Source organism: Augochlora pura, chromosome 8, assembly GCF_028453695.1.
Source record: "Augochlora pura isolate Apur16 chromosome 8, APUR_v2.2.1, whole genome shotgun sequence".
Classification (NCBI taxonomy): Eukaryota; Metazoa; Arthropoda; class Insecta; order Hymenoptera; family Halictidae; genus Augochlora; species Augochlora pura.
The window spans coordinates 7585646-7612860 of NC_135779.1; the positions used below are offsets into that span (position 1 = coordinate 7585646).

General features: G+C 42.7%; 2 protein-coding genes across 3 annotated transcripts; both read right to left on the bottom strand.

The window, feature by feature from the left end:
* Positions 1–52: 52 nt before the first annotated feature.
* On the bottom strand, positions 53–22380 carry Poe (E3 ubiquitin-protein ligase-like protein poe). Of its 2 annotated transcripts, XM_078189142.1 has the most exons (46): positions 22077–22380; positions 21814–21911; positions 21267–21721; positions 20643–21170; positions 20402–20565; positions 20074–20308; positions 19858–19972; positions 19628–19782; positions 19388–19556; positions 19089–19318; positions 18884–19007; positions 18591–18817; positions 17948–18157; positions 17625–17812; positions 17415–17556; positions 17057–17334; positions 16657–16963; positions 16380–16537; positions 16028–16258; positions 15735–15946; positions 15462–15639; positions 15095–15355; positions 14767–14958; positions 13951–14684; positions 13675–13877; positions 13406–13565; positions 11944–13325; positions 11696–11853; positions 11451–11597; positions 10969–11170; positions 10694–10883; positions 10212–10601; positions 9519–10108; positions 9327–9443; positions 8768–8980; positions 8028–8210; positions 7786–7960; positions 7543–7693; positions 7086–7464; positions 6680–6982; positions 6365–6597; positions 1767–6258; positions 1231–1685; positions 822–1146; positions 600–759; positions 53–533 (listed from the first exon to the last, which is right to left on the bottom strand). In XM_078189142.1, exons 1-46 carry the CDS (start codon positions 22196–22198, stop codon positions 469–471), a joined length of 16386 nt encoding a protein of 5461 aa, XP_078045268.1. In that variant the 5' UTR covers positions 22199–22380; the 3' UTR covers positions 53–468. The 2 variants fall into 2 exon arrangements, with proteins under 2 accessions (XP_078045268.1, XP_078045269.1); XM_078189143.1 differs by lacking the exon at positions 8768–8980.
* Positions 22381–23087: 707 nt separating this feature from the next.
* Positions 23088–27204, bottom strand: LOC144474016 (uncharacterized). The gene is made up of 5 exons (XM_078188445.1): positions 26502–27204; positions 25969–26199; positions 25678–25827; positions 25315–25534; positions 23088–25236 (listed from the first exon to the last, which is right to left on the bottom strand). The coding sequence occupies exons 1-5, from the start codon at positions 26721–26723 to the stop codon at positions 24890–24892; spliced, it is 1170 nt and encodes a 389-aa protein (XP_078044571.1). The 5' UTR covers positions 26724–27204; the 3' UTR covers positions 23088–24889.
* Between the last annotated feature and the right edge of the window lie 11 nt (positions 27205–27215).

The window sequence follows — 27215 nt, forward strand, 5'->3', positions numbered from 1 at the left end:
AATTCAACATGAAAAATCAAATATTTTTACGAGTCGTAAAAACTACTACAAATAGGTATTTCGTATTTTATTAAAGCACAGACTTCTTTTTTTCAACGTACAATTATAGGGTTGAGTAACATAACACGCGCGATAATACAGTAAATGGATTTGTTTTCTCTATGGACAGCAAGTTGACTCGCAATGTACAAAGCGAGAATACTAGTTCTATTTCCTTTTAGCCAATATTAGTCGAGATTCATCGTTGTAGGAGCTCGTAGGATAGACATACGCGATAATAATGCTTCCAAAGCAAAATGAAACAAAAATAAAACAAAAGAAATTCAAAAGTTTCAAGACAAGTGATGTATTTATGTAGAAGAACAATTTCTTTTCTTATTCTCCTTTTTTTCTCTTTCAATTTAACTCCGATTCAGTTCAGTTCAGTTCAGTTCAATCCACCTATTCGTAGTCGTCAACAGATTGTCCCTAACCGAGGCTTTGTATGATGTCACTTATATATGTAGAGGGATTCGTTATGTCTTCCAATAAACCTGCAACGGAAATAGTATCGGTAACTGGTGAACAATGTTTCTCTTATCGTATTTCCGTTTACTTACCGACAACATCGCAGAACTCCTCGAAAGATGCGCAAGGTAATAGTTCATCACGATAAGTAGCGAGTACACGTTCGGAAGCTTTCAACATGGCTTCGTCATTGTGTCTAATATATTCGGCTAAAACTGAAGGCCACTGATCGCCGGAAAGTACGTGAACTTTCTAGAATGAAATGAACAGTGAAGTAGTACAAGTATACTAGGCACATGAACGAAACTACATACCTTGAAAAAGTTTGCATAAATAGAATCGATTAGACCAAAGAATATTAAGGCGCTCTTATACGCTGTGTAATCCTTGACAGTAACGTCGACGATGCTTTTGGTAGGGGCCGAGGGTGAAAGATATCGTTGATGAGCGAGAACGATCAATCTGTTCAAATGAGTAATTTTACATGCTTCCCAGGTTGCCGGTGTCAGGAGCAGAAGAGAAATAGTACACTGGTAAAAGGGCCCCTCAGCATCATAGCAACTGTCAAGCCACGCCGAGCTGGGAGGTGTTTCCAAATATAAGGTTAAAGCTTTATCTTCTCGAGTTGCGGAGCGTGTGCTGTGGAAACGTGAATGCATTATTATGGATTGCTGCGGTAAAACGTCAGGGTGAATAGAGAATTGTACAGTCGCTTCGACTTACGTGTTGATTACGTAGAGAGCCATATGAATTAAATAAGGAACCATGTGCATGTTCGACTGGGGTCCTCCTCCTCCCGTGTCTTCGTGGAAGCTCTTCTCCTGAGCGAATCGTAACAATAACAACTTCAAGTCATGCACAGTCGAGGAATATGAGATGTCGCGATGACTAGCGCACTCTTGCAAATAGGTATTGTGTCTCGCTAAGCAACTAGCAAAAGCTGATTCTGGAACTTGAGGTCCCCACAACGGCAAAAGTCCGTTACATTTGGTATTTGCGTTTTGCAGGGCTGCACTTTCCCACTCGTCTCGCGCACGTGCCAATCTCACAGCCGACATATGGCAGTCTACGTGAACTACGTTGAAATGCGTGACAGTTGTGTACCCTACTGTTTTCCTCTGCTTCGTCTCGAATTCTTCCACGTTACAACGTTTGGTAAATGTGTAAATGCCCAAAACCTAAAAATGAGTAGGTCAAATGAAACATTGGGAGTATTATGTATATGTATATGTATAAATGAAGATGCTGGTCATAGTTACCATGTTTGGCTTGAATTTATATCCCTCGCGACAAATGACGCAAACCAATCCTGTTTCATCGCCTAGGTCTTCCATCTGCTGAAGAATTGTTACATTGGCCACTACTTGACCTTTGTCGTTTGTCTGCATGCCTAACGCGCCCAACTGTCTTTCTCGCATCGCCATTGCTAGCCGTTTCTTTTCGCTACGAGTATGCTGTCGAGCTTCTTCTATCAATTCGGCAACGCGTTTATTCGTACACAACGCCTCCAGCAAATTCTCCGCTAAGGAACCAACATGTTCATCCGACGATACTTGCTCCAGTCTGTGTATTATACTGATCGCAACTTGCGAGACCGCTAGCTGCGTCGGCTCATGGTCTGTCGCTAATCCGGTAAGGAATCGTAGAATGTATTTTAATGCTGGTTTCGATATAAAATCTTTCAATTCGTCACTGTCGGTTCGCAGAAGAGTCGGCTTGACGCAGGGTGCGTGTACAGTTATGTACTCGAAAGCGTCCTTTACGATGCCCATACTTATTATGTAATCTTTCAAAGTGTTTCCAATCGCGTTATGTTCGATGGCCTGAGTGAGAACGCAGAACAATTCGAGCTTTTGTTCGTCTTCTGGCGAATGCACGAAATCGAATTTATAAAAATTTAACACAGGCTCGAAGTAATCGCAGAGCAAAGCCATCTTTTCACGGTTACCATAGGTAAGGGCAGCAAGTACACGCGCGAGGTGTGCCAACACATTGTTGCTTTGTCTGACTGCCGACGATTGAGTGCAGGAGAGGAGTGATTTGATGTGCTCAGGTCCGCCCAAGGTACGCGAGAAAGCTTCAAAACACGATAATGGCTGAGAAGCTGCGTGCGTTAGAATCGTCTCCATGATGTCCAGTAGTTGTTCGGTGATCTTCGCTTGGGAATTCTCTGACTCGGTTTCGAGGCAACGCTGTAATACGTCAAGAAAAACGGTTACCGCGCCCAGTTCGGGCTTACTCAAAACCTCTTGGTTCTTTTTGACTTTGACCGACAACCGGAACAGCTTCAGGAGAACCTGTAGGAGAGGTCGGGCTCTATTCACGTCCTTTATGGCGGCCAGCCTGTCCAACATAACTTTCAGTCCTCCGCAGTACGCTAAAACGTTCGCCATCTTATAGACTTCTTCGTTATTCACTTCTTGTTCGCTACTTGCGTTTAAGCTTTCGACAAATTCCTCGGTAGCGTCACCGAGCAGTCCTCGCACGCGATAGACAACTCGCATCGAATCGCACCCGCCGCCTTCCAGGACCCAAATCTTTTTGTACACTTCCTCCACGGGTAGATCAAGACTAATGATTTTGTTATTGACCAAAAGCTCCATACCGTTGTCGTCCTCCAGCAAGGCAACTAATTCGCAGTCCTGACAAATTTTGTTCTTCACGTCCCGCATCAGCGGTCCCAGACCCGGTTCCAGGCTACTGTACGGGTTCCCCAGCATTCTGCCCTGGAGGAAATCTTCCTGCTGCGAATCCTTCTCGAGAGTCAGTAAAAACTCGCCGATATCATTCTCCTCTGGGTATATAATCGAGCAGAGTCTCTCAAAGATGAAAACAGGAGTGCGGACATCCTCGATGCTGTATTTCTGCACGGTTTCAACGCAAATTGCCATGAACGCTTTTGTTTCCTCTTCCGTACCGGTGGTCATCTCTTCGAGCAGCTCGAGCAGTTTTTCCTGTGTGTCGTCGATTAGCCGCGTTCGTTGAACAACCAGCCTTCTCAACGAGAGATAACCGTTCAGAACGGCGCCCACCAGCCGACCTTTGTACTGTTGTTTGATATTCTCTTGTTCGAGGAACGTGGCCAGAAGTTCCGTTAGCATTTTTAGAGAGTAACCTTGCGCCAGATCGCTGGTCAACGTCGTTTCCTCCAGCCGATGCAACTGTTCGATTTCTCTGGTCAGTAGATCTGCGAGCAAGGTCATTACGCCGCGCACAGCCAGGAATTGCTTCCACGGTGGTTCCTTGATCAAGCTTTCGTACAACGTGAGAAACTCGGTACTGCTCTCGCCAGCTGTGCGCAATTCCTCCAGATAACAAGTCAGCAGAACCAGTACTTCCTTTTTACGTTCGGTACCTTGACAGAGGCTCTCTATCATGTAGCAAGCCACCTGTCGCGCGAGTCGTGAACTTGGATTGAACAAGACTTCCTTTAACCAAGCTCCGTCAGCTAGTTTCAACGGTTGTACGCCTTGTTGTCTTGCGCATCGGTTACGCCATCGGTGCCCGTACTTCTCCATTAAATAAAGAACACGCGTTTCCTCTTTCTGCATCGGTTTTACGGTTGGGGGGCCGCTCTTCTTCCTCGGCATGCGACGAATCCATTCGGAATACGAATGCTTCGGATCGCCGTTCAACCATTTGTTCACGTCGATAGTAATGCCTTCGGGTGGCTGCACGGTCGCCAACGTCTCGATGGCTTTGTCTTTGTTCTTTCTAGAGACCGGCTGCTCCGGTTTTACCAATCTCTGAAGTATCTTCAGACACGGCACTATAATGCTTTCCATCACCACGGGACTTTTCGATTCCTTGCAAGCCATCAAAAACAACTGCATCACGCAACGCAGCTTTTGCTCCCAGCAGGTGTCTTCCTTCTGAACTAGAGCAGCCAGCAATGCCATTTCGTGACGCACCGCTACCGATAGGTCTGAAGTGGGCACGCGACCGCGTAACGTCAAAGTAATTCGCTCGGTCAACAGAGAACAAAGTTCTTTACTCGACTGCGGATTGTCTCTAGTAATTAGGCAAAGCAGTTGGCGAACCTCCTCCTGCATCTGCACTGTACCCTTCCGTAGATTATGCTCGACTAGTTCTTGAATCAATCCTTGTTTGCACAGAACCTCTCTAGCACCTTGATTCGTGGCCAGTGCGCGCAACAAGGTCAGACAATGTTCTGTGGCTGCCGTCGCACAACCGTAACATCGGCCTACCGTTTGCGGCATAGCGACGAAGGTAGCAGGATCCGCTGCTGCGGCTTCGGATGTAGTGGCCGAGGTGCTGCCTGTAGCTGGACTATCCGCAGCCGCGGTTGTTCCTGCTGTCGATGATGATTCCTCTCTAATCGCAGTACTGGTACTGGTGTTGATGCTGGTACTGGTGCTATTGCTGGCGCTACTGCTGCTACTGCTGCTAGTGCTACTGCTTGTGCTAGTGCCAGTAATAGTGGTAGCGGTGGCGGTAGTGGTACTGGTAGCGGTACCGGACGATTCACCAGCGATCGCACTATTTAAGATGGAGCTCTGACCTCGCTGTTGACGATCATAAGCCACTAATTCTTGACGGCACGCGAGTACTCTTTGTATAATCTTGCTAAGGTCCTCGAAGGAGGATTTACACTCGCCACAATATTTTTGAGCGAGCAACTGTATGGCCCTGTTGACTTGCGTGCTTCCACTGGACACTTGTATGCCACCAGAACTGGAACCGGTACCGACTCCACCACCGGTACCGTCCTCCAGCCCTCGGTCCAACCGGTGTTCAGATATCTTAATTAATAACATTTCCAAAGTCGGTTTGTTCGAAATCAGTGTTTTATAGACTCTGTCAGCCTTTTCGAGCAACGCGTTAATCGTCGCGACTGTTTTCTTACGATCGTCGTCGTTCTCGATCGGATCGACAGCGCAACAAGGTCTCGCAGTCAACGTATAATCGAACTTGGCGTATTTACAGAAACCGCAGGCGTGGCAAAGGAAAGGATCCTTCTCGTCGTAATTGATGGCGCGGCATTTGTGACACTGGAACGCGTTCTCCCCGCAGTTCGGGCAAACGCCTGGATTCGCTGGCACGTTCGCCGAACATCGCGGACACGGCAGTGTCTCCGAGGAGGCTTGGATGTTCTCGTAAAAGTCAGCGTACTCGATCATTAGATTGCAAGCGACTATCGGTAACGGAAACTCCATCTTGATCTCTGTTTGTCCTTGCGCCAGCATTATTTTCTTCGCTTTATGCCACATTGCTGGCTTATTCTTCAATTCCACCACTGCCTGTACTGACCGATTGTTATAATATATGTTGATGGTACGCACCATTTTTGTTCTCTTCAGATCACTTATGCGAAGAGTGATACGGCTGATCGTTTGACTCACAACCAATTTGACGATTTGCGTGGTTGTCGTGAACTTCGAGTCGACTTTAATCGTTGAAAGTTTTATCGTCGACATGGGAACTTCAGGGTTGTTGCAGACCAAGCAAGGCTCGCTTTCCAAATAATAACCATCCAGTTCGACAAACTGAGCGAGATTCGCGTACAGATTCGCATTTGGATGTCGTGTCAGCAACTGATTCTGTGCACGCAACACTGCTACCGCCTGTTCCATGTAAGTATGCATCTTCTTGCTAGTACGCGCAGTCTTCAAAGAAAAGTAGCCAAGCAGATCCACAAATTGTGCGGCTTTTCGACCATAGGTAGGCAAAAGGGGCCACAACCGCCACAACAAATCTAACAAAACCTCTTGATCGTCTGGACCACAATTCCTACAAAATCGTTTTAGATCACATTTCAATTTTCTTTACAAAATAATATAACCGTGCGAGTATAGAAAAATGCGCAGTTAACTTTTTATACATCTTCGTTGCTTACTTGTAAAGTGCCAGTATCAAAGAGTGTGCTTGCCAACGAACATTGGTATTGTTAGTCTCCAGTAAAAAGGCTTGTATAAATTTCGTCAATGAGTGTGGCGCCACTTGTTTCTGGATCTGTTCGACCAGAGCCAAACATTGAGCTTCTTCAAATTTCGCTTCTGTATCAGAGTCTTCGGATTTTTCACGTTCCCGTCTTTCCTTCGTCGTTCCAGTACCGCCCGATTTTGATTCCTAAACGAACGAAATAACAACCGCGATCAATCAAAAATAAAAAAGAAGAACCAACACTGAGAAGAACAAGAATATACCTCACCTTCGTCTTGCTTTCCTTTCGCTCTTTTGATTTGTTGCTCGAGCATATAGCGCACTGTAAAAGCTGTAAAACGGTAGGACTGACACCTTCGTCCAACAGTGTCGATACTGTGAACAGATACGACAATACTGTATTCTGTTTCAAGCAGAACCGCTGCCAATTTCCAGTTCGACTGGTAGCAATTTCCACACAACATTTCAAATGTTCGATCAACTCTACGAGAGAATCGTAAGGCAAGTTGATTGCATGCGGACGTGTTTGGAACGGTTCGAAACCACCGGCAGCACAGCACTGTTGGACCGACTACGAAGAATCAAACGAACAAAAATTCAAGTAAAAAGTCGGAACATATATATGCTTTTCTCCTATATACTTTGAGATCCTCTATGAAGTAACGACAACTTACCTGAGCATGCGAAACTAAAGCGTGCAGATCTCGCAACTGTCTATACTTTTCTTTATTTCCGCAAATGAAAAGAAGCAACTTGCGTACTTGGCGTCTGACACACGGTGTCTGATAAGACATCATGTATTCGCAAAGATAATAATACCACGGTTGTTCGAATGCTGGCTGTGCAGCTGTATTTTCCGCGTGCTTATGAACTTGATGAGGTAATCGTAACACCATTTCAGTCAATAACTGTGGATACGGTTCAAACACGTCCCCGGCGTGTCCTTTCACGTAATGACGTAAAAAGAATGGCGACATGTTTGGCGGAGAAGTTGTCAGGTGTTCTTTGAGCAGTTGACCACCGAGAATAGTGTTCGTTTCTTCGTTCGATGTTCTGCAACCCAACGAGATAGCTAACATCTGACATAACCGAAGGCACGCGCATATTGTACAAGAAACTCAGAATACTTACGTTTTCCAATATTCTAATAATGCCTTCAACAACGTCAAACAATAATCAATTATCCCGGCTTTACTTAGTATCACAGCAGCCATTTGCGAAACAGAATTTGAATTTTCAGTTTGCACTTTAGCAGTACACTTCCACCGGGACATTAGGATGCCTAGAAGAAAAACGTATAGTAGTACGTTATGAAATAATCATTGTAAAATTTTCAAATACGCAATATTGGGCGACGTCGAATACCACACTTACTTAGGAAACGTATAATAACCAGATGAACTTCTCGCTTGTTATTACGTTGACATATATCTTGCGTATCCGGTTTATCTAATTCTAATTCTTTCACCAGTGTTCGAAGTAATCGCTCAACACAAGCTTTGTCTTTTTCTTCCTGGCCGTCCAAATGTGCTGTCAATGATAGTAGAACCTAAAACAAGCATTCCCATTGAAAGCTTGCCGCGAAAACGAAGCGATACCGTGGAAAAGGAGCGAACCTGCATAAATGGAATGGCCATGACTCCAGGTACGTTGGCCAAATGCGGTATGAACTGGACCAGCTTATCGAGTAACAATAATCGTACAGTATACAGTTTCGTCGAGGTCTCACAGCTCGTGTCGTTTTCTTGTTCTGTGGCATGCTCTTGTTCCTGTTCTGTGCCTTCTTCCTGTTCGGTGACCTAATGGAACGATTTCACGTTCATAAGTTACGCATGCATACGATTCTGAATTTTTTTTTCGATAGACAGCACATCGATATGATAATAGGAAAATAGAGAAAAAGAAGTAAAGTGAAGCGATGTGAAGTAAAGTAAAGTGAAGAGAAGCAAAACGAAATAAAACGTTGCGAAAAATGCACGACGACCATGGTATCATTCACGACATACTTTCGTACATTCGATGCTTCATGAGACACGCCAACTGACTTATACAAAATGAACAAAATTCAGTGGAGCTCGGTGCATATAGGAGGGAGAGCGTTGATCCGCGAGAGTCAAACATCGGTATGATGATAAATTATTGACATAAAGAAAAAGAAACAGAAAGAAAGAGAAAGTAAAAGAGAGGGAGAACATAGCCGAACAAATACAAAACTATGAAGATAAATATAAATGACTATTGTAGTTTAATACATTAAACGAAAAAAAGTAACGACATGATAATTGTTACGGCGGACGCGAACCTTAAAGACCACGACCATGACCACAACGACCACGGCAATGATGACAGCACTTACGGTAAAAGTCGCGTGAAGACCCACGGTATTAATTTCGGAACGTGGCGCTTGACTCACTCCACTTCCTCCCACCGGAGGTATAGAATCAGCAACATTGTCTCCGTACGCAGAGCTTCGGCCCGATATATTATGCTCTCCTATTATGCTGTCTACGGCACTTCCTCCGCTCTCGCTTCCACCGCTTTCGCTACCTTTGCTACCACCACTACCACCCTAACATAAAATGCGCCCCAAATGTTACTAACAATTGGTACATAAACTTTGGCAGTCCCTGTCGCCCTTTCTTATTCTCACTCACTCGCACTCGCGCACAGGCATACGCAAGCATGCACGCATACACGTACACCCTCCCTTCCAAAATCTCTTGATCTCTTTGTCCCTTCATACCACCTTCTATCCCACACCCCACATTTTTCCAAGTCGTATCCTTCATTTTTCACACGTTGTACATTACATGGTATCGTGTAAATAGCGATAAGAATGACAAAGTAGGAAAAGTATACGACAAATAGCTTTCGGACATTACTTTTGAAAACGAAAGGCTCGTAGCACAACTCACTTGCTCAGCCGGAGACGTTCGCAAAGTGCTACCGTCAGTAGCTGCTGTTGATCTCTCATCGTCCGATCCTCCAGCAGAAGCAGTCGTATCCGAATAATGTCCTCCGCTTTCCTGAGCCTGTACACGTCAATTTATACGTCAAATGGATTATTGTTTAGATAATAGAAGAAATGTCTGCGTGCAACTACTGACCTGACTTGGGCCCTGCACCTGAACCAGCCCATCAAAGCCTTGCAAGAGAGACATATTTTGATGAAATCTTTGTCGTAAAGCTCGCACATCAAAACGTCCGCCATCTTGATCTTGTAAACTAAGAGCCATCGCAACTTCCATCATAGCTTCATAATGTATATCTGGCGGAACATCTAGAATCGGTGGGAATGTGCCTGCACCCAGCAATGTTTCCAACGAACTGACTGTTCCTCTTGCGGCTGATCCTGATCCTCTGCTACTTGCAGCCAAACTCTCAGCAGCGGCAGACCCACTGCTGGCTGCAACGGATGACATGGCTGCAGAAGGTGGGCTGCTAGATCCTTGATTGCTGTTGGCTGCGAGCATTACTGCTACTGGGTCAACCACTGACACAATCGATTCAACGTCTGCAGCTAATTGTTGATCTACTGTTTCGCGATCTATCGCCGAACCAGCCGACGTTGCGGACGTCGCCGAAATAGCCGATATCGCTGCAGGAGCTTCTCTATGGGATTGCGGTTGCGATTGTTGCTGCGTTTGCGATTGCGTCGCCGACGACACTGGCTTATCTTCTGAATCCACGCCCGTTCCTATGCGTTTTCACAAAACGAATGTAAGTCTCGATTAATCAGTCGTAAAATTAGCAATTAGCGTAAATCAATAAACTATATCACAAGATTTCTGTTATTTTACCTGGTGTGCTACAATTAGGAGGACTCGGTATATAAACTCTTCTTCTCTTGTATCTTAGTCGAAGAACACGAATTATCGCTTGCTTGGCGCTAAAACTGACTGTTGCATCTGACGAAAGCAAAAGTTGTAGATACAGTTTCGCAGCTAAAGGTACATTCTTCTCGACATCGCAAGTAGCAAACGCATGAATTATTTCTACGATTGCGTGTATCGTTGCTTCAGCGTTGGTGAGTCCGGGTATAACCACTGGTGCCAAAGCCATATTTTTTGGATAGGCCATGTGCAAAGCCCACAATATATCCATCAGTTGCACGACCAGATGCTGCTGACTCTCATCCACGTTTTCACTGGATTCACCGAGACTCTGTCGATCCTTCTCAAAAATTGGTACTAAACATAAAAGGAACATATAAACTCAGATGAACGAGTGTATCCGTTATTGACCTACGCGAACATTATATCAGTAAGAATACCAGGCTTACCATCAGTTTCATCTATTGGTTTATTCGTATATTGGTCCGTGAATTTGGCAAGGTTTTGTGGTTGGGAAACGGAAATGCTTCGAACGATAAGCACAAGCCTATAAAAGTTTTTCGCATCTATGTCGCGAGCGTCGCTCAACTTTCTCATCGGTTTCAAAGATTCCAATACATGTGACAGCAGTACGTGATCCTGCAAACAATACGTTCCGCGTATGTCTCAGGTAAAATCAAACTATTCAGGAAAAAGATACTTAGAGCTGCAAACAATCATTTACCTTGTGTAGATGATACGCTTGTTTTGACGGGTGTAGCGAGGCTAGAAGCGCTGTTGTATGCATTTGTACTGCTGGCGGAGTAGGTAGTATCAATAATCTCGATGCGACGTCTATAGTTGTGGTTTTTAACGGTAATCGATTCTCATCGTTCGGGGAAACATAGAAAGACAGCTCTAGAACCTCCAGGATGTCTGCGACTAGTCTACAATAACATAATTCTCGACTCAGCTCGGCTATAATTCACGACGGAAACGATTCAACCTATCCTACTGTTTTGTCGCATACAGCTAACAATTAATTGTAGCTCAAGTTCTCCTTACCTTTCGATATTAAAGAAATTATCCTTCGTGGAGCTAAAGCATCACACACACACACACGTAATGATAACAGTTCTTTTGTCTTTGACGTTCAAAAGACGCGAAAATTTATCGCATTTCGAGGAAGAACTTAAACTTGCTTTAATTACATTATATTGCGTATACCTGTCGACAGAGGACAATGGAGTTGGTGTCGCGACAGCATTATCCGCGTCACTGTTTATCGTTGCTACTGGAGCAGTCGTGGACTGACCGGTTGATGTATCTTCTATTTCTTCGGGCCAACCAAATGCATCCTTCGTTTTTCCATATCTAAACGCATAAACGAGTTGACAAAAGAAAATTAGAATACGACATGATGACTTCGTAATTTTTAGCAATCAGTTTTTTAAACATAACAATGAACGTACATTTTGATAGAATCTACCACGATCACACCTTCAGGATCTTGCGACGGTCCAAAAGTGATGGTTAGTTTTTTATCAGCTTGAAGACTTTCCTCTCGTGTTAAAGGAATATCGAACCATCGGCTCTTGGTTACAGTTGTGTAAATCGTTCTACCGAATACCTGAGAAGGGAAACAATATATGGTTACAGCGATACAAATTTGAACAATTTTGTTTTAATTTTATTTGAACAAGAATTTTCGAGGAATTACCTCTATGTAAAGAGGAGCCCTTTGAACATCTTGACTTCCAAGCGACACTCTGATTCCCGTCATAACTAAAACGGCATCGTTGTTGGTAACTTCAACGTTAAATCCCATCGTTTTCATGGAGACAACGTACATCCCTGTAGTATTCAGTCTATGCTTGAGTTGCGCAACGTTGTAAATTTGAAGCAAATCGTTGCCGCCAAATTCAACGTCATTTATCACTTGACAATGTTCGAAGAAGTCTATAGAAAAGCTAACGGAACCCGAGGGTTTCACCGCTTTCGTTACTTTTTTCTTCCTCGTCGGTTTAGCAGTGGCAATTGTGCCCATTGGTTGCACTGACGGCGACATCCAATATCCGGTTTGCTCCATTCCAGCCATATAAATTCTTAGACTGCCATCTTCGCACAATAGTATCAATGTTGTTCGTTGTTCAGCATTCGAGCTGGGATGACGTATCGTTACCATGTCCATAATTTTCGCCTTGGCGGGAATTACTTTAATCTCCTGGATCATTATTGTATCCGGTTTGATCATTAATATAACTGGATTGTTGCTTGCTTGTAATACCGAACATATTAATCCCGGGTGATTTGGTACTTCGCTCCACTGGCACAACGGTTGCGGTTGATTGTTATTTGACTTGTTTCCGTTTGTGGTTTTGTTGCCAGCAAGATTGATTTGGAATATAATGGTCAAATCGGTATTGATACATTTCAAGGGTGCCACGAAACTTTTCCCGCATGCGTAACTAAAGAACAGCAACTGCAAAGCGTGCGAGTAATAAATTGATACGCCACCTCCGCCAACCTGTCCGTTATCTTGAATCTCTGGGTGATATACGTCCAGAATATTGGTTACATAGAAAGGACCGTGTTTCGCTGAGCTTTCCTCGTTCATCGCTTGACCACAAATATAGCCAGTCGAAGGCATTATTAGCAAAGAAAAGACACCATCCTCAGAATGCATGAACGTGCAGTCTCTTATCTTGCCGGATGGTACTAGGAAATAATATTGAGGACAAAGCGCATCTTTTCCAAGGTCGTAAATTTTTATAAAATCCGCAGTGACCAATGCCAACTGGGTCTGTGAGCCGGGTAGCCAAATTGCTTTTATAATGAAATTACTCGTTTCCAACTGAGGATGCAGCACCAAATGATCCGAAACTGTTCCAGAAGTATTGAAAGTTAATACATGACAATCCCTGAAACCGCACACCGCTAAAAAGTCTTCATTCCATTGATTGCCAGTCAGTGATAAGACAGTGAAGGGCACAGGCGCGGACGCAAGTCTTGTCAATATCAATTTTCTCTTGGACGAATCTGCTTGTTTCAGCAAAGCGCTCAACTGCAATACCGTTATCTTGCCTTTCTCGTGTGAAACCGCTGCGAATTAGTAAATTCCATCAATTATTTATTCATCATTTCAGAATCATTACGATAGTCCAATTTCATAATTTACTCACCCAAATGTTGCCTTTTACCATGCGGCGACGACAAACAGCACATCGCAACGCGACGTATTATATGCGCGGATAACAGCTGCCTGATGGTGTGTCCTTGGTCACCAAAATAATTCATTCGTACGTTTTCAAACGCACCTTCTTGCGAGCCCAACGTGGGAAGCTGTAAATCGCGATGATCGGACGTTACAGATAATTAACATGAATTTCGATTGTGAAATTAGTAAACTAAATAAACTAAGTAAAATACAGTACGTGTATATTTTACCCACCATTAATTGATCGGTATATTCGCATTTCTTATCGACAGTGTGCAACTGTTTGAGTGCCGCTTGGGCACGAGCGTGACAACCAACCGCTGAATTTTTCTGACAAAACGCATCTACAGCCGGCACTAGCGCACGAGCTAAATCTACCAATGACGGTACCAGACCGCTTTTCCACAAGTGTCCTTGTATCCAGTCCTTCGATGCTTCTGAAGACATTTATATTTCTATATTTTCAAATCTGGAATATCTAAACATCTAAAATGGTGGACTGTCGCTCACCTAGCTGCTTGGTCAAGTAACAGGTTCTTTGTTTTTCACGGCTCTGCCGTTCTTGTTTATCGTAAAAATAGACTGGACTAGATGTACGTCTGCGTAGGTTGCTGCCGACAACATCACGATTTTCGATCGAAGTACCAAGCGCGTTTCCATAATTCGTAGCAACATTGCCGCTCGTACCACCGATCGAACTAGAGGCTGCGTTTCCGGTATCGGTAGTACCATTATTTTGGTGTTCGGATGCCTGATGGCTACGTTTCGTTAACGCTTGGCAAGATCCATCATCCTTAGCACCGCAATCACAGAAGAAGTTTCCGTACTTGGCGTACGTAACATCATGTCCCCGGTGACATACGCGAGCGCAAACGGTACACACACCGACACCGTCTACCATGCTGCATGTATGGCAATGGTACCAATGTTGATGCATAAATTCTTTTTGGGTGATCGTAAATGTGCAGAGTTTATTGCAAAGACTATCCTCGTCGGAATCTTCGGCGATACTATCTTCATCTTCATGCGGGATATCATCGACCCAATCGCTGTCATTCAAGTCGTTGATCGGTGTCGTGCCTTCCCACGGCGGGCTGGTTGCTCTGTCTTGTGAATGTATAGATTGAGGGCAAACTGCACTCACAACGTCCGCTAAGTAATTCAGTATGCAACAACCGGCTTCGACAAATGCCAATGGCTTATCCAGTAATGTTTGATGGTCTTTACTCATCAGTTGCTCCTTACTGTAGAATCAGAAACAAATAAACTAATTTTTCTCCTGATTCTGAATTCTTATAGATACATTATGGTTCATGCCAAAGTTACCATAGTTCCATCCACTCGATCGCAGCTTTAAACAGCAGCGAATGTCCTCTTTCGGAACCGGCATCAGCCAGCATAGACATAACATTCATCAATTCCGAGAAACCGTTTCCTTCAATGGCAGGAGACAGAATTTGATAAGCCAGCGGTATAAGTGCTTGTAAAATAGCAACTGGCACACCTTCATCCACGCCGCTGTGTGACGTCCACCAATCAATACGGAGCGAAACAAAATAAAAGAAAGCACATACAAATTTTCTAGCTCAACAATCCGACTCTGTACAATAATAATTTCACTGTGAATGTCGCATTAATTCGACAGAAACTATACCTCTTTTCCTTCACTATATAATTTGTAAGCGCCCGCAAAAGTCGGCTATTTTCATGCATAGAGTGTTGCTGTTGTATCTGTTGTTGCTGCTGTTGTTGCTGCTGCTGCTGTTGCTGTTCATCAGTGATACTGGCAGACTGATTGTTACTCTCAGAACCATCAGACAGCGTAATCGCCCATTGCACTTGCTCATTGTTGGACACGTTGTTAGCCTCATCCGATTTTTGTTTATCTTCACTGGTACCAGGAACGAGAACCAACCTATTTATTATTCCGTTGTTTATACATAATTATATAGGTATATCTTAGAAATTTAATAATTAATGTTTTGCCTAACAGAGTAAAAGCGATGCAAACGTATACTTACGCGTTCGATGCTACTACTGTGGGCGTTTGTATGTTGGTCGAGGATGTGCTCGGAGAGATGCTAGTTCCTCCTAAAATTACGTGTTTCAACCATGCTTGCAACTTTTCGGTTTCTACGTGTGCCAAGTTCAACACGGATCCGCAAAGACGTTCCAGCGACGCGTCACCTCCTTTCTCAGCTGCGAACAATGACAGCAACGGTAACAACTCGTCAACCACATCTTACGATTACGTGCAAGAGGGTACAACACGAGAAAATGAATTTATACTTTACCCATCTTAAACAGCATGTTAAAGAAGCGCAAAACGTGAGTAGCAAACTGTCTCGACGCTTGCGGGGAGGTTATACATAGTAAAACCGAAACGAGAGACTTGTTGGTATTTGGGGCGAAAAATAAGTCCAAAGCTTTACAACCAACCGGCTTCTCCAGTAATTGCTCCCAATACTTTATGCATCGCTTCAAGATTTTTTCGTCAACCACAATACTGAAATATGGATTGAATTCCATAGAAAATCATTTTTTAACGATATTCGTCGTTAAGGTAAATTCATTCACGAATACTGACTTTACGGGCTCTGGAAGATCGCTCGTATAGTCGATGATCAAATTGTACGTTTGATTCAAGATATAAAGATGTTCCCGTAATTGTCGCATCTCATTGTCACTGTCGCCCAACAGTTTGGTCAATGTCCTACTCGCCATATGCTGCAGATAATCGGTGCGACTGTCCATGTACAACGCGATCAAGATATCCAATGCTTGAATCTGATCCGAGTGCTCCGGAGCAGTGGCAACCCTAGCAACAATATTTGCATATCGTCACGCACTCTATTTCAGACCTTCGAATTGTCTTACTGTATGTACATATGAAATTTGGATGTCGATAAAATGGATAAGGCAGAATATACCCAACTTACGTGACATATTCCGACATAAAAGTGACCAAGCTGTGCAGTAAACTCTTCAAGGATGGATTGATGGAGAAAGTTGGATACTCAGATAACGATTTCACGTGAAGGTTAACGGTTACCAATATGTAACTCTCTGCCGGGATAATGTCGTTCGCGTACAAGTTCTAAAATCAGAATGTGTTCTGGTTACAAACTTTCAAATTGTTTTTATTGAAAACCAACATCGCAATGACATTTGGATTGCTGGCTCATCAAGGCAGAATATCGATGTCATGACACTCACCCATGGAATATGAATAACGTTGATCGACTTCCATTTCTCGAGGACAGATTTCACAGAGTTGGGTAGAAAAGTAATCAAAGATGCCTCGGTCGCCCAATTCGCGCCCGCCATGGAAATAATATCGTTAAGTATAGAATAATCTCGGGGACCGAATTTGGTGTCTTGTTCCAGGGATTCGATCATTTGATGGAGTATGCTTGATCGGCACGAAGCTAAAATGGCCTCAGTTAGCGAAAGGACACGCGGAAGAATGCTGCTGATCATTTTGGGTGCGTTTGTGCTTCCACATTCGGAGGTCTGCGGACTTCTGAAGACACAACAAATAATCACGTTGCATTAAAATGGTTTGGCTAGAGTCAATACTCGCAACGTTTACACAAGCACGTACAATTCAACTCACTTTGCATTTTCAATATTATCATTCTGATTTTTCGATATGCTATCGTCGAAAAGAACTTGCAGCTTGCCAACAATCGCAGCCAGAATACACAATGAATTGAGCTTTGGTAAAGCGCTTTTCGGCATTATGTTGTTCGGATAATTTGTCTCTGGTTTCAACGTAGTAATGCAATTTTTTGCAATTGTAACGTCGTATTTAATGGAATTAACGGTAGAGGATACCGTCTTTAGAAGATTTTCTGCGTATTGAGTGTACATTCCTTGTCTGACCAAACAATCCTGTGAAAGAACACATTTTTTCACATATTTCACTTGTTGGTTCGAAGTCACCAGAAAGTCAAACGAAAGCGAAGCGTTACCTTCATCCAACTTGTGAAGGTCTTGTACGCGGCTCTGGGCCCCCAAATCAGAGAATGAAGTAACATTGGTCCAGCAGGAATTTCCTCACCGAGAGCCAACGTATCCATATACGACGTGGAAGGTGGTAACATTAACAACAATCTGTCAACAAGATCGCCATAAAATGTATACGATGTTTTTAATATAAATATCTATTGTCTGTTACGTACCTCCAACATATAGAGAAGCAATAACGAATTGCGCATAATCCTAAGAAGGATGGTACTTTTTCTTTGCCATCGGCTTCCGGTTTTCTCAGCATATCCGTTTGATTTAAGACGTTCAATATATTTATCAGTGCATCGACTAGAAGCGGATATCTCATCTTATCCGGTGCGCCCAGAATAAAATTACAAGCCTGTAAATAACACCGACATACGTTTTCTCTACAGCACAAGCATTCATCTAGATAATTTCGATATTTCGTTTCTGATTCAGATTCAGATTCTCGGAAATCTTCGGAAGGTGGGTGTGAAAAAACAGCGATACCAACCAGCCCGTCCAGTTTGGGAGTATTTTGGTTATTGAAATCCGTTGTAGAAAGATTGTAAAATCGGGGCTTCATCGAAAATTCATCTTGGTTTCCGAACTTCCGATAGTTGTCTTCAATTTCGGTCCATGGTGTAAATACTCGAGCAGTTTGCTTGTTCCCGTCTTTTGCGTCACAAACCAAACTTGTGGCCGAAAACAGATTCCATTGGACCTAAACGCGTTGTCATATGTCCCGAAACAAAGTTATCAAATTAATTTTTAATCCAATATACATACGTATAAGTGAAATGTAAAGTTAACGTCCTAACGAAAATGTACAAGACTTTTACTACCACTCAAACGTCCCTTTCGATTCGGTGGCCCAGATATCTTGTTCTAAATCAATTGTTTTTGCATTCGATGCTTTGACGTTACTTAACATAATACGAGTAACGTATGCGTTTCGTAGTCCCGTTTCAAATAAAAAATGAAAATATGAAGAAATGAAAAAATGAAGAAATGAAAAATGAAAAAATGAAGAAATGAGAAAATGAAAGAATGAAATTATGTATGAGTGAACATGAACGGGAAACGAACATAAATGCATTGTCAAGATATCGTGTCCATGAAAATCAAATCAAATCTTCATTAAGGTAAATACATACTTGTTTAAGTAATGCTGGAGGTGCGTCATAAAGATGCTTCATCATGTATTCTAACAATAGTAATAATCGCGACAGGTGCAATAACTGAGAATCCCTCATTGCAGTTTTGACGGCTTCACTGCAACGCACCGCGCCGCTACCAGTTACGAGCAAAACCGATTTCTTTTGCATTAAATTAAGCGAATGGAACAATATCAATACTAGTTGTGCATGCTCCACATTCAAATCTGCAAATATATAACTTTAATTAGATTCGATTCATGGTTGTATACCTTCATACATTCGTAATTTACCTTCGTTTTCTGCTTCGAATGTGGAAGGTGGATTGCATACATTTTCCACCATGGTCGTCACCAGACGATGCCATATGCTTATGCAAGCTGCTTCTTTCTCCGATTGCGGTTTCAAAAGAAGAACCTGTCGAGAACGTTGATGCCGTTGCGATTACGATGACAATTACAATAGCAACCGCAAATGTATAATAGAACAAATACAAACCTGTGCCAACACGCTCAAGGTTCTTGGATACACTTGTAGGGGCCATGTACAAGAAGTCGTACTGTCCGTTCCAGACCATGGATTCACACCCAAATGTTGGAGGAGAGTGTTTTGTAGGCTTTCGCTCAATGTGTTTCGTGCTAATAAGTTGTGCGTGTATCGACTCAATGCTTGAGAGAACTCGGAATACATAGCGCCTAAAGTGGCACCATAGAACACTGAGATGGTGCCTGGAACGTATTAAAACACATTTTCATTTCTGTCCCATAGACATTCACTGCATATAACCATATAATTACCGGTCTCCGTTCTCGCAGTCTCGTGATCTAAATCTCTGATAATTGCCGCTAGTATCACCATCTGCTGTTCGACCAAGCCATTTACTACGTATTCTCGTACGTATGAACTTTTACTACCAATCAAGTGCTGATTCATGAATTGAAAAATCTTGGTGGCCAGAGATATATACTGTCAAATAAGAAAACAAGATCAGTTCTCCATTCTATTTAAAGAGTATAAAACGCAATAAAGTTCCTTACACCATGCGGTTCACGATTATCAGGAACGATGGTGGTTGCCGAACGTTCAACATTTGTTTCGTTGCCCGATTCTTTTGCACCGTTCGCGGGTGATCCATCCGACGGAGCAATAGTTTCTTCGAACCACAGACCTAAAATTGGTTCGCTGTCCTCCTCTATCGACACAACAGTTTCTACTATACTCTTGACATTCTTTGACTATACATCGCAGACAGTTTTGATTTCCTTACCTTCATCGGTATTATCTGAGCAACTCAACAGTTCCTCGTAATATGTTGTAGAGTCCGACTGACTTAGAGCATCAGCTTCAAACGGATGCTTTTGCACTCTTTTCAATGTACAGGCCTGAATAAATGTCAGTCGATCGTAAATATGTAATGCTGTGTCAAGACGAATGGAATACTATACTATAGAGCCCTAACTCCAACATTAACTCCAACACCTACCTTTCTATAACTGATAGTGGCCAAATAAAATAGAAGATGGTTGAGCGGTACAGCTTGAAGAAAAGTAACCGCTCTTTGAAGTGCACTGGCATTAGATAATATATCTAGAGGTGCTGGTTCAGGGGGAACCGTTTGGTCAATAACCGCTTCGACCGACACATCTTCCAAAAGGGCACTCATTAATGCGAGTGCATGAGAAGCTAAAGCTACTGAAAGCACTCCAAAACCTTGTTGTCTAAAATCCAAGATGAGTAAATTAAAAAGCGGCGTTTTATTTATCTCTTACACAAATGATCATTGATAGAGTTCAAAAAATTATGTTGCTTACACTTTCATTAGATTGACCCGTGTCGTTCCATCACGCGCCTTACTCGGCGATTTGCCCTTTTCTTCTTTCCCTTTATCCGCCGCGCTGAAACTGCTCGCGGAAAGCTGCGCTTGTAAACCGGCAACCAGTAACCACACGCCAATAAGTAAATGATTTTGTAATATCTGTAGAAAACATGAAGTCGATTGTCACGAAATAAACTTGGAATTATTAATATTCTAAGTATTATACGGGTCCTTACATGACCACCTGCACGTGTGCTGTTCTTGATCACGTTTGAAACCATTCCAAATATTTCTAAGCTTTTTTCAACCACTGTGATCGCCAGTGTATCGTATTCTTCCTCAGTATTCTTTAAACCGCTTTGACTAGTTTGTGCCCCGGCAGACGTATTCGTACTGCATTTCGGTGATACAGCATTCGTTATTCCAACGATACTGGACGCAGTTGCGTACGCAATCGAACAATACAGGCAAGACATGGTCAGCGTCGAAAGCTTTTCTAATTTGGTCGGTGTCAAAGGTTCCAGCAAATTCAACGACATCACGTTGTGGACGATGTTGATGTCGCTCGCTACAGAATGTAAGCTGTGTCGTATAGCGTGTGCTTCTGAAGCATTTGCTGGCAAACTAAAACCTTTTTTGTTTAAATATGCTTGATATTTTCGAGTATAACGTGATAAATGTGGAAGGTTCAAACACATGTCCAAAAGAGTGTCTCCTGCACCCATGTTTCGAAGAATACCTATATTATTTGCGACAAATGTTGCCTGTGAAACCAGAATATCATTGTTACGCTATTCAGTGGATATGATAGATCTCTCAACCTTGATGTTGCATATGCATATTCAATAAATTGTACCAACCTTGGTGTCTGAATTGGTTTCAGTGGTGCTGCTTTCATTCCCATTTTTACTGGTTCCTTCATTGGAACTTTCGACAATAACAGGCATGGACATGCATGCAAAGTCTTGCAAAGGCATTGTTAATTGCTCAAGAATACTGCCAGATAAATCACCTCGCACACGTACACAATCTTTCGAGCATTGGGAAACATCCTTCTCGCTTTCAGACGTAGATGGCTGAAGGTAAGGAGGTGTTTTCGCAGTTACTACAATGGCCAACAAGGCTGCCTCTTCGTTGGACGAAAGTAAGGATTGGCCGATGCAAAGAGCATGTATTGGTAACAACAATTGCTTTGTGCTTAAAACAGCAGAACTGTTTTCTCCCTGTTGAACTTTGTGTCGCGATAATTTGTCTATAAGACACTGCAGAAGTACTCTGCACGCCTGACAAACTATCGATATTTGATTCTTCGGTACTGAAAATTGAAAAATTTGCGAAGAATTCGAAAAGGTTGAAATGATAATGGTCGTTTGATCATGACCGTGAAAAAGTCAAGGAGAAACTTACAAGCACTGGCACAAGAGGCCAAGTAATCCGCCGCGAGAGCCGCGATGGATGTATAAAACGTTTCATATTGTTCTTGGTGAGAAACAAACTTACTTTCGCTGAAAAAAAAAGAAACAGAAACAACGATGTAGAAAGATTGCATGAGAAATAATGGAAATGAACAGTCATCCGTTTCGGGACTGTCATCACGAGTATACACGATTTTCAAGGAACGTGTCCATATGCGTAGGAAAATTTCCATCGGTTAACAAAAGGCTACCTACCTCTTAGCAATGCTTTTCGCCAATTTAATGATATCAGTTTTGTCAAACGATCCTTGCGATACCGCTAATATTGGTTTCATTATCGATGACAATTCATCGTTACCACCACTCTTGGCCGCCATTTTCGAAACTGTTCGATCTTATTCGAAACAGTTCTTCTACCTATCCGATGTCAGTTTACTTATCTATCCTTTCAGACGTGAGGTCAAACGTGTTCAGACGTTTCTTTTACGTATCGCGAACCTTTGTCTTCTTCGTGCTTTCACACCTCAATATGTACCAACATCTGCGCAATTTTTAAGCACAACACTCACACAGTCATACGAAATTCTTTGCTTCGACCGTGTGTACCGTATCGTGTACGTATACGTGTTTACGTTTGTGCGATCACGCGTGCACCTACTCGTGTCTATGTGTTTGTACCTAGATTTTTCTCTAAAAAAACTGTTCATGTATGTATCTGTTGCGAATACATGGAAGTTGCCTAACGACGATTTGTCATTCCGTTGGCGAAATTCAATGGATGGTACATATCCTACCAATCAAAATATCGAACTCGTCTAGTCATGTTGCATCGCGTGTTACGTACACGCGACACACACGTACGATTCGACTGTCCAACACCGAGCTACAATAGAAAATTACATTCTGTATACGTATCATTTTCTCATAGTTGTGTATTCTGGTAGTATTAATATTATTCCATGATAATTATAATCAGCGTTGCTGTTGCGGCTCCTTTCGACAATCTACATGAAAAATTCACATTTTTATGTGAATACATATCGTTCGGCCATCAACTTGCGCGTTACACCACGGAGGGCGCCGACACCTAAATCACATGGCAGCTTGTTTGAATCTTATCTATTATCTCGCCCTCGTCAAAGTAAAAAGACAGAGTGTGTACTTATATTTCACGAACGTTACACTTGTAATAATTCTCGCTGATTTCGATGCGACATGCAAAAAAAACGATGAGAGGGTAAAAGGTAAAATTTATGAGGTAAAAAGTGAATTTTCATAAAAAGTATATTTCCTGGAAAAGTAATCGTAAGCGCATATAATTAAAATTTATCTAATTTTATTCGACGCCTGTATAGGTTATTAGATTTATGGTCTAATCATGTAGTCGAATTCGTACAATTTCTATACTCGTAAGCGACACGCGCCAGTTTGATTGCTTGCTCAACTAAGGAGCCCGATCATGGTAAGGCCCCTCGATAATACCGCTATTTTGGTAATTTTGTACGCGCATAACTATATAATATAAATATCAACGATTCTCAGAACAAAGCGCAGTACGTACTCTTGATCATCGTGTCGTTATCGACGCGTTTTAACATTCACGTAACGCGTCGATTCCGATCGATTTGTCTCCTTTAACATAACGCATAACGCGTAATTAGATTCACGCTAAACGATTAGGTATCGGTATTTCGTTTGCGATCATTCTTTTCGCGATATCACCGTAATAGACGCAATGCAAAGTACATACATATACGTACAAAGAAGCGGCGGTTCTACGATGCGTTCTAGCGATCGCAGTAGATCGTATGGATCATAACGATCGTAAAGATCATAGCGCTCATAGATAGGGTAAGTAGAGTTGTTCACCGTATACATCGATATCGGTAAATAACAAAATTACGCTCGTATAACGAATGCGTACTTGTAATAAAACTATTATTCAACTATCAAGATTAACTCAGAGATATAACAGTCGACCGCGTAGGCTCTGATAGTTTTTACCATATTTCTCAGCGATCATTGAGTCAATAATACCGATTTCTCAATTTATCTACTCGTCTTCGAACATTTTACTATTCACTGACGTACTATACAGTTTACAATAATTACAAGAACGTCATATAAAATATTTGTTTTCTATTTAGAGGCCGTCGTCATCATTGAACATTGTCGTAGTTGATCACCCGATGACAAAAACTGCCAGCGCGGATCTTTTTTCAACGTTTCGAGCACATTGTTTTCTGTTACATTGGTTGTATAGGCGCTCAGACCGTTTATTTGAATCCAACGTTTCTCGAGTGATCCGCATCCGAAACGTGGGACACGTATTACGTATACTGTCTGAAGTTTACACGTATGAAACACGTGATTGAAACTGACCGAATGTGCGATTCATCGATCGTGATTAGGACTCTGCTTACAGAGTAACATCGAGTCAATCGTTTTCCGAATCGTATCACATCTGATTCGTTCCATTGCAAGAACACGCAACTCTTTACTATACTCTGTACGTTCTCTGTTTCAGTTCGTCGTTTCTTCCTTTATCCCTTCATTCTCTTCTCGCTATCATTTTTCTTCTAGTTTCTTCTTTTCTCTTTCCTCCTTCTTTCGAAAAATTCGTTCGAAATATACAAATGCGAATACAATAGAACAGAGCCACGAATACGTATGTATCCGTGCATCCATGAAATTCATGTCTCGCCCGTTTACTCATTAGTTTACGTACAATATAAGCGTATTTCTTTCCTTAGTTCTTCAATCTCTGCTCGAATAAAAATGTTACTTTTCAGTGCATGTACTCACTGTACAAACGCGTTGCAAATTTCGTAGCAGAGGGAAAGAAGTTGAAACACGAAAGAAAGAATATGAAAAAGAACGGAAACAAGTGAAAAGAGACGTGTAAACAATGAAGAGTCTAGAGACTTAAAGAGACGCGCGTGTATTAAAAAACTCGGCATGGGTAGATGGATCGTTGGGCAAGAGAAAAAACGAGGATATCAAAAAACTGTTCAACGACCGTCCCATCCGCGTGTGCAAACGCAGAACAGGCAATTCGGTCGTCTGTATTATTGCGTGGAACTGACGGAAGACCGATCGCTGTCCGTCGACGCGGTATCCGAAAGTGGTACCGAGGAGGATGCTGGCGGCGGTGAATCGGTCGCGAGATAATGTTCTCGAAACATTTTCATTGGAGCCGTTGTTTGAAGCGGTGGCGGTGGTGGCGGCGGCGGCGGGGGCGACAAGGCCATGTTTATATTTTCGGGCAGAGGTGGCAAAACGTTACTCTGAAACTGTCCGGATATGTTGCCAACCGGTTGATAATTCGCAACAACGATCACCTTGCCGCTTCGACTACGAGCTTTTCCAACTCCAAAGTACCGGCTGCTTGCCCAAATCAATTGTGTAAAATGACCTGCGACAATGTGAAATCATGAAATTATTTTTATCTCGAACCGAATCCACAATGTACGAGTAATAATTCGCGAGATACCTGCATTCACGTTTGCATGGAGTATATCGGGCTCCTTTACAAAGTTGTACTGCTTCACTGCTGAATACCAGTAGGATGCAACGTCCTGTCCCGTTACATCTGTAGGAACTGCACCACCGGGACGGCAGTAAAGATTCTGTCCCACCTCTCGATCATTTCTATAATAAAATGTGTTCGTGTGGGCCAAATGATTAGCCCACGTTTGAGCGTACTCGCACAACTGCGAACACAGACAAAAATTGGTAAAGTCTACGTCTTATATGTCCGATAGTACGATATATTATCGGCGTAATGTATTAATGTAAAAATCGTCTAGGTCTATGTTATCGTCATCATTTTTTATAGGGTTAATGATTTCTTTACCTGCGGCGACATCGTCAGCGGTGGCGCGTTGTGCCTCTGTCGATAGACATTGTGCCAGCATAAACATTCCGTAATAAATTCACTGTCGCGCCAGTCAGTCTCCAGATCGTTACTGTCGTGCGCGATACTCATCGGTCTGTTACTCAGGATCTATATACGTGGTACCGATGGAAAAAAGAGCAGGACCAGTAAAAATGTGCCGTTTCGATTAACTAATTCTCTAGAAGTCTGTTTCATTCTCGAACAGCATCCTACAAACTCAATCTACATCGCCTAGTTTCGTTGTCTCACCTTTTTCAAAAGCTTCGGCCGATTGTCTAGTTGCTCGTTACGATTTTCGTTCAAAACCAAAGAAATAGAAGTCGCTCCGCAAGTATCGGTATTCCTAGTCGCTTTGTACAGCTTTGATTGTTCCACTCTTTTCCGAAGATTTTCCAAAGCTTTCGCCTCCTCTCTTTTCCTGGAAGGAGGCCAATTGGCGTTCGATGTATGTATCATACTGATCCCAATGCATGGCGAGTCCTAAAAAAAATATTCCATCCATTATTCCGTTCGAGGCACAATATTAAATGTAACGCGAGTCTCAATCCAATGTCACAATTCCTTTTCCTTTCTTTGTTTTCATTGTAATAATTTATGCGCCGGACTCGCACGATCAAGAGTGCATCTCATCCATACAGCTTAGATAGAAACAACAAAAAGAAAGAAAAGTCTCCTCCGTTCGACACGATACAAATTTTCAAAAGGAACACTAAGGGTGTTTTAGCATTAAACACGCAAACGTATCAAAATCGAACGAGTATATTCTAAACGCGATACACCACCTTCTGATGATTACCGTTGGCAAGATTAAAATCTGCCAGATGAGCACTTTGACTGAGCAAACGACGGCTGGCAGGGCATCGGTTGCGATTTATTATTTCTTTCTGTATTGCATATTCAATGAAATAGCTCTCGACTTCCGAATTATCATGATGCGAGGATGGCAATAGTTCTGTAGTCTCTTCCGCAGCTTCAAATGTGCGATTCACTTCGCGCAACTCCATTGCAAAACTGTCAGTATCGTCGTGGTTGATTCTTTTATAAATTTAGCGGTCGTGACTGTGACAGTGATTATGATTGTGACTGTAACGGCGACTGCTTTCTGTCACTGCGACTGTCACTGTGACTCTCACTGCCGCTGCCCCGCTATGACTACGACTGTGATTTACGATTGAGATTACTGCGACCGCGTCTACCTATAATTCACACTAGAAATCAGTCTTATCACAGTTAACTTAAACCACCACCGGCCGTCGATTGCCAAGCCGCTTCTCTCTATCACGGGGATGCACCCCACTCGTGCCTATCGTTAATCGCTGCTACGATTCGCGAGGGCTAAGCATCCGCGACCGTTCGACCGCTTATGCTCTCTGCACTCATGCGCTTTTCCAACCACGTATCTGCGCGCTCTGTTCCCTTCGTGTCCGTATCCTTCTATTCTATGTATGTATATAGCTGCCATTTTCTCGTGGCTATATACATATGTATAGAAAGTG

Excerpts from the sequence above, each read along its gene's own strand:
- Poe (XM_078189142.1), bottom strand. The coding sequence starts at position 22,198 with ATGGCGGCCAAGAGTGGTGGTAACGATGAATTGTCATCGATAATGAAA. Across the intron at positions 7,694-7,785 it reads GGTTATTATACGTTTCCTAA|GCATCCTAATGTCCCGGTGG; the intron begins GTAAGTGTGGTA and ends TTTTTCTTCTAG. Across the intron at positions 6,598-6,679 it reads GAAAGGAAAGCAAGACGAAG|GAATCAAAATCGGGCGGTAC; the intron begins GTGAGGTATATT and ends TCGTTCGTTTAG.
- LOC144474016 (XM_078188445.1), bottom strand. The coding sequence starts at position 26,723 with ATGGAGTTGCGCGAAGTGAATCGCACATTTGAAGCTGCGGAAGAGACT. Across the intron at positions 25,535-25,677 it reads CGCTGACGATGTCGCCGCAG|TTGTGCGAGTACGCTCAAAC; the intron begins GTAAAGAAATCA and ends CTGTGTTCGCAG. Across the intron at positions 25,237-25,314 it reads CCATGCAAACGTGAATGCAG|GTCATTTTACACAATTGATT; the intron begins GTATCTCGCGAA and ends ACATTGTCGCAG.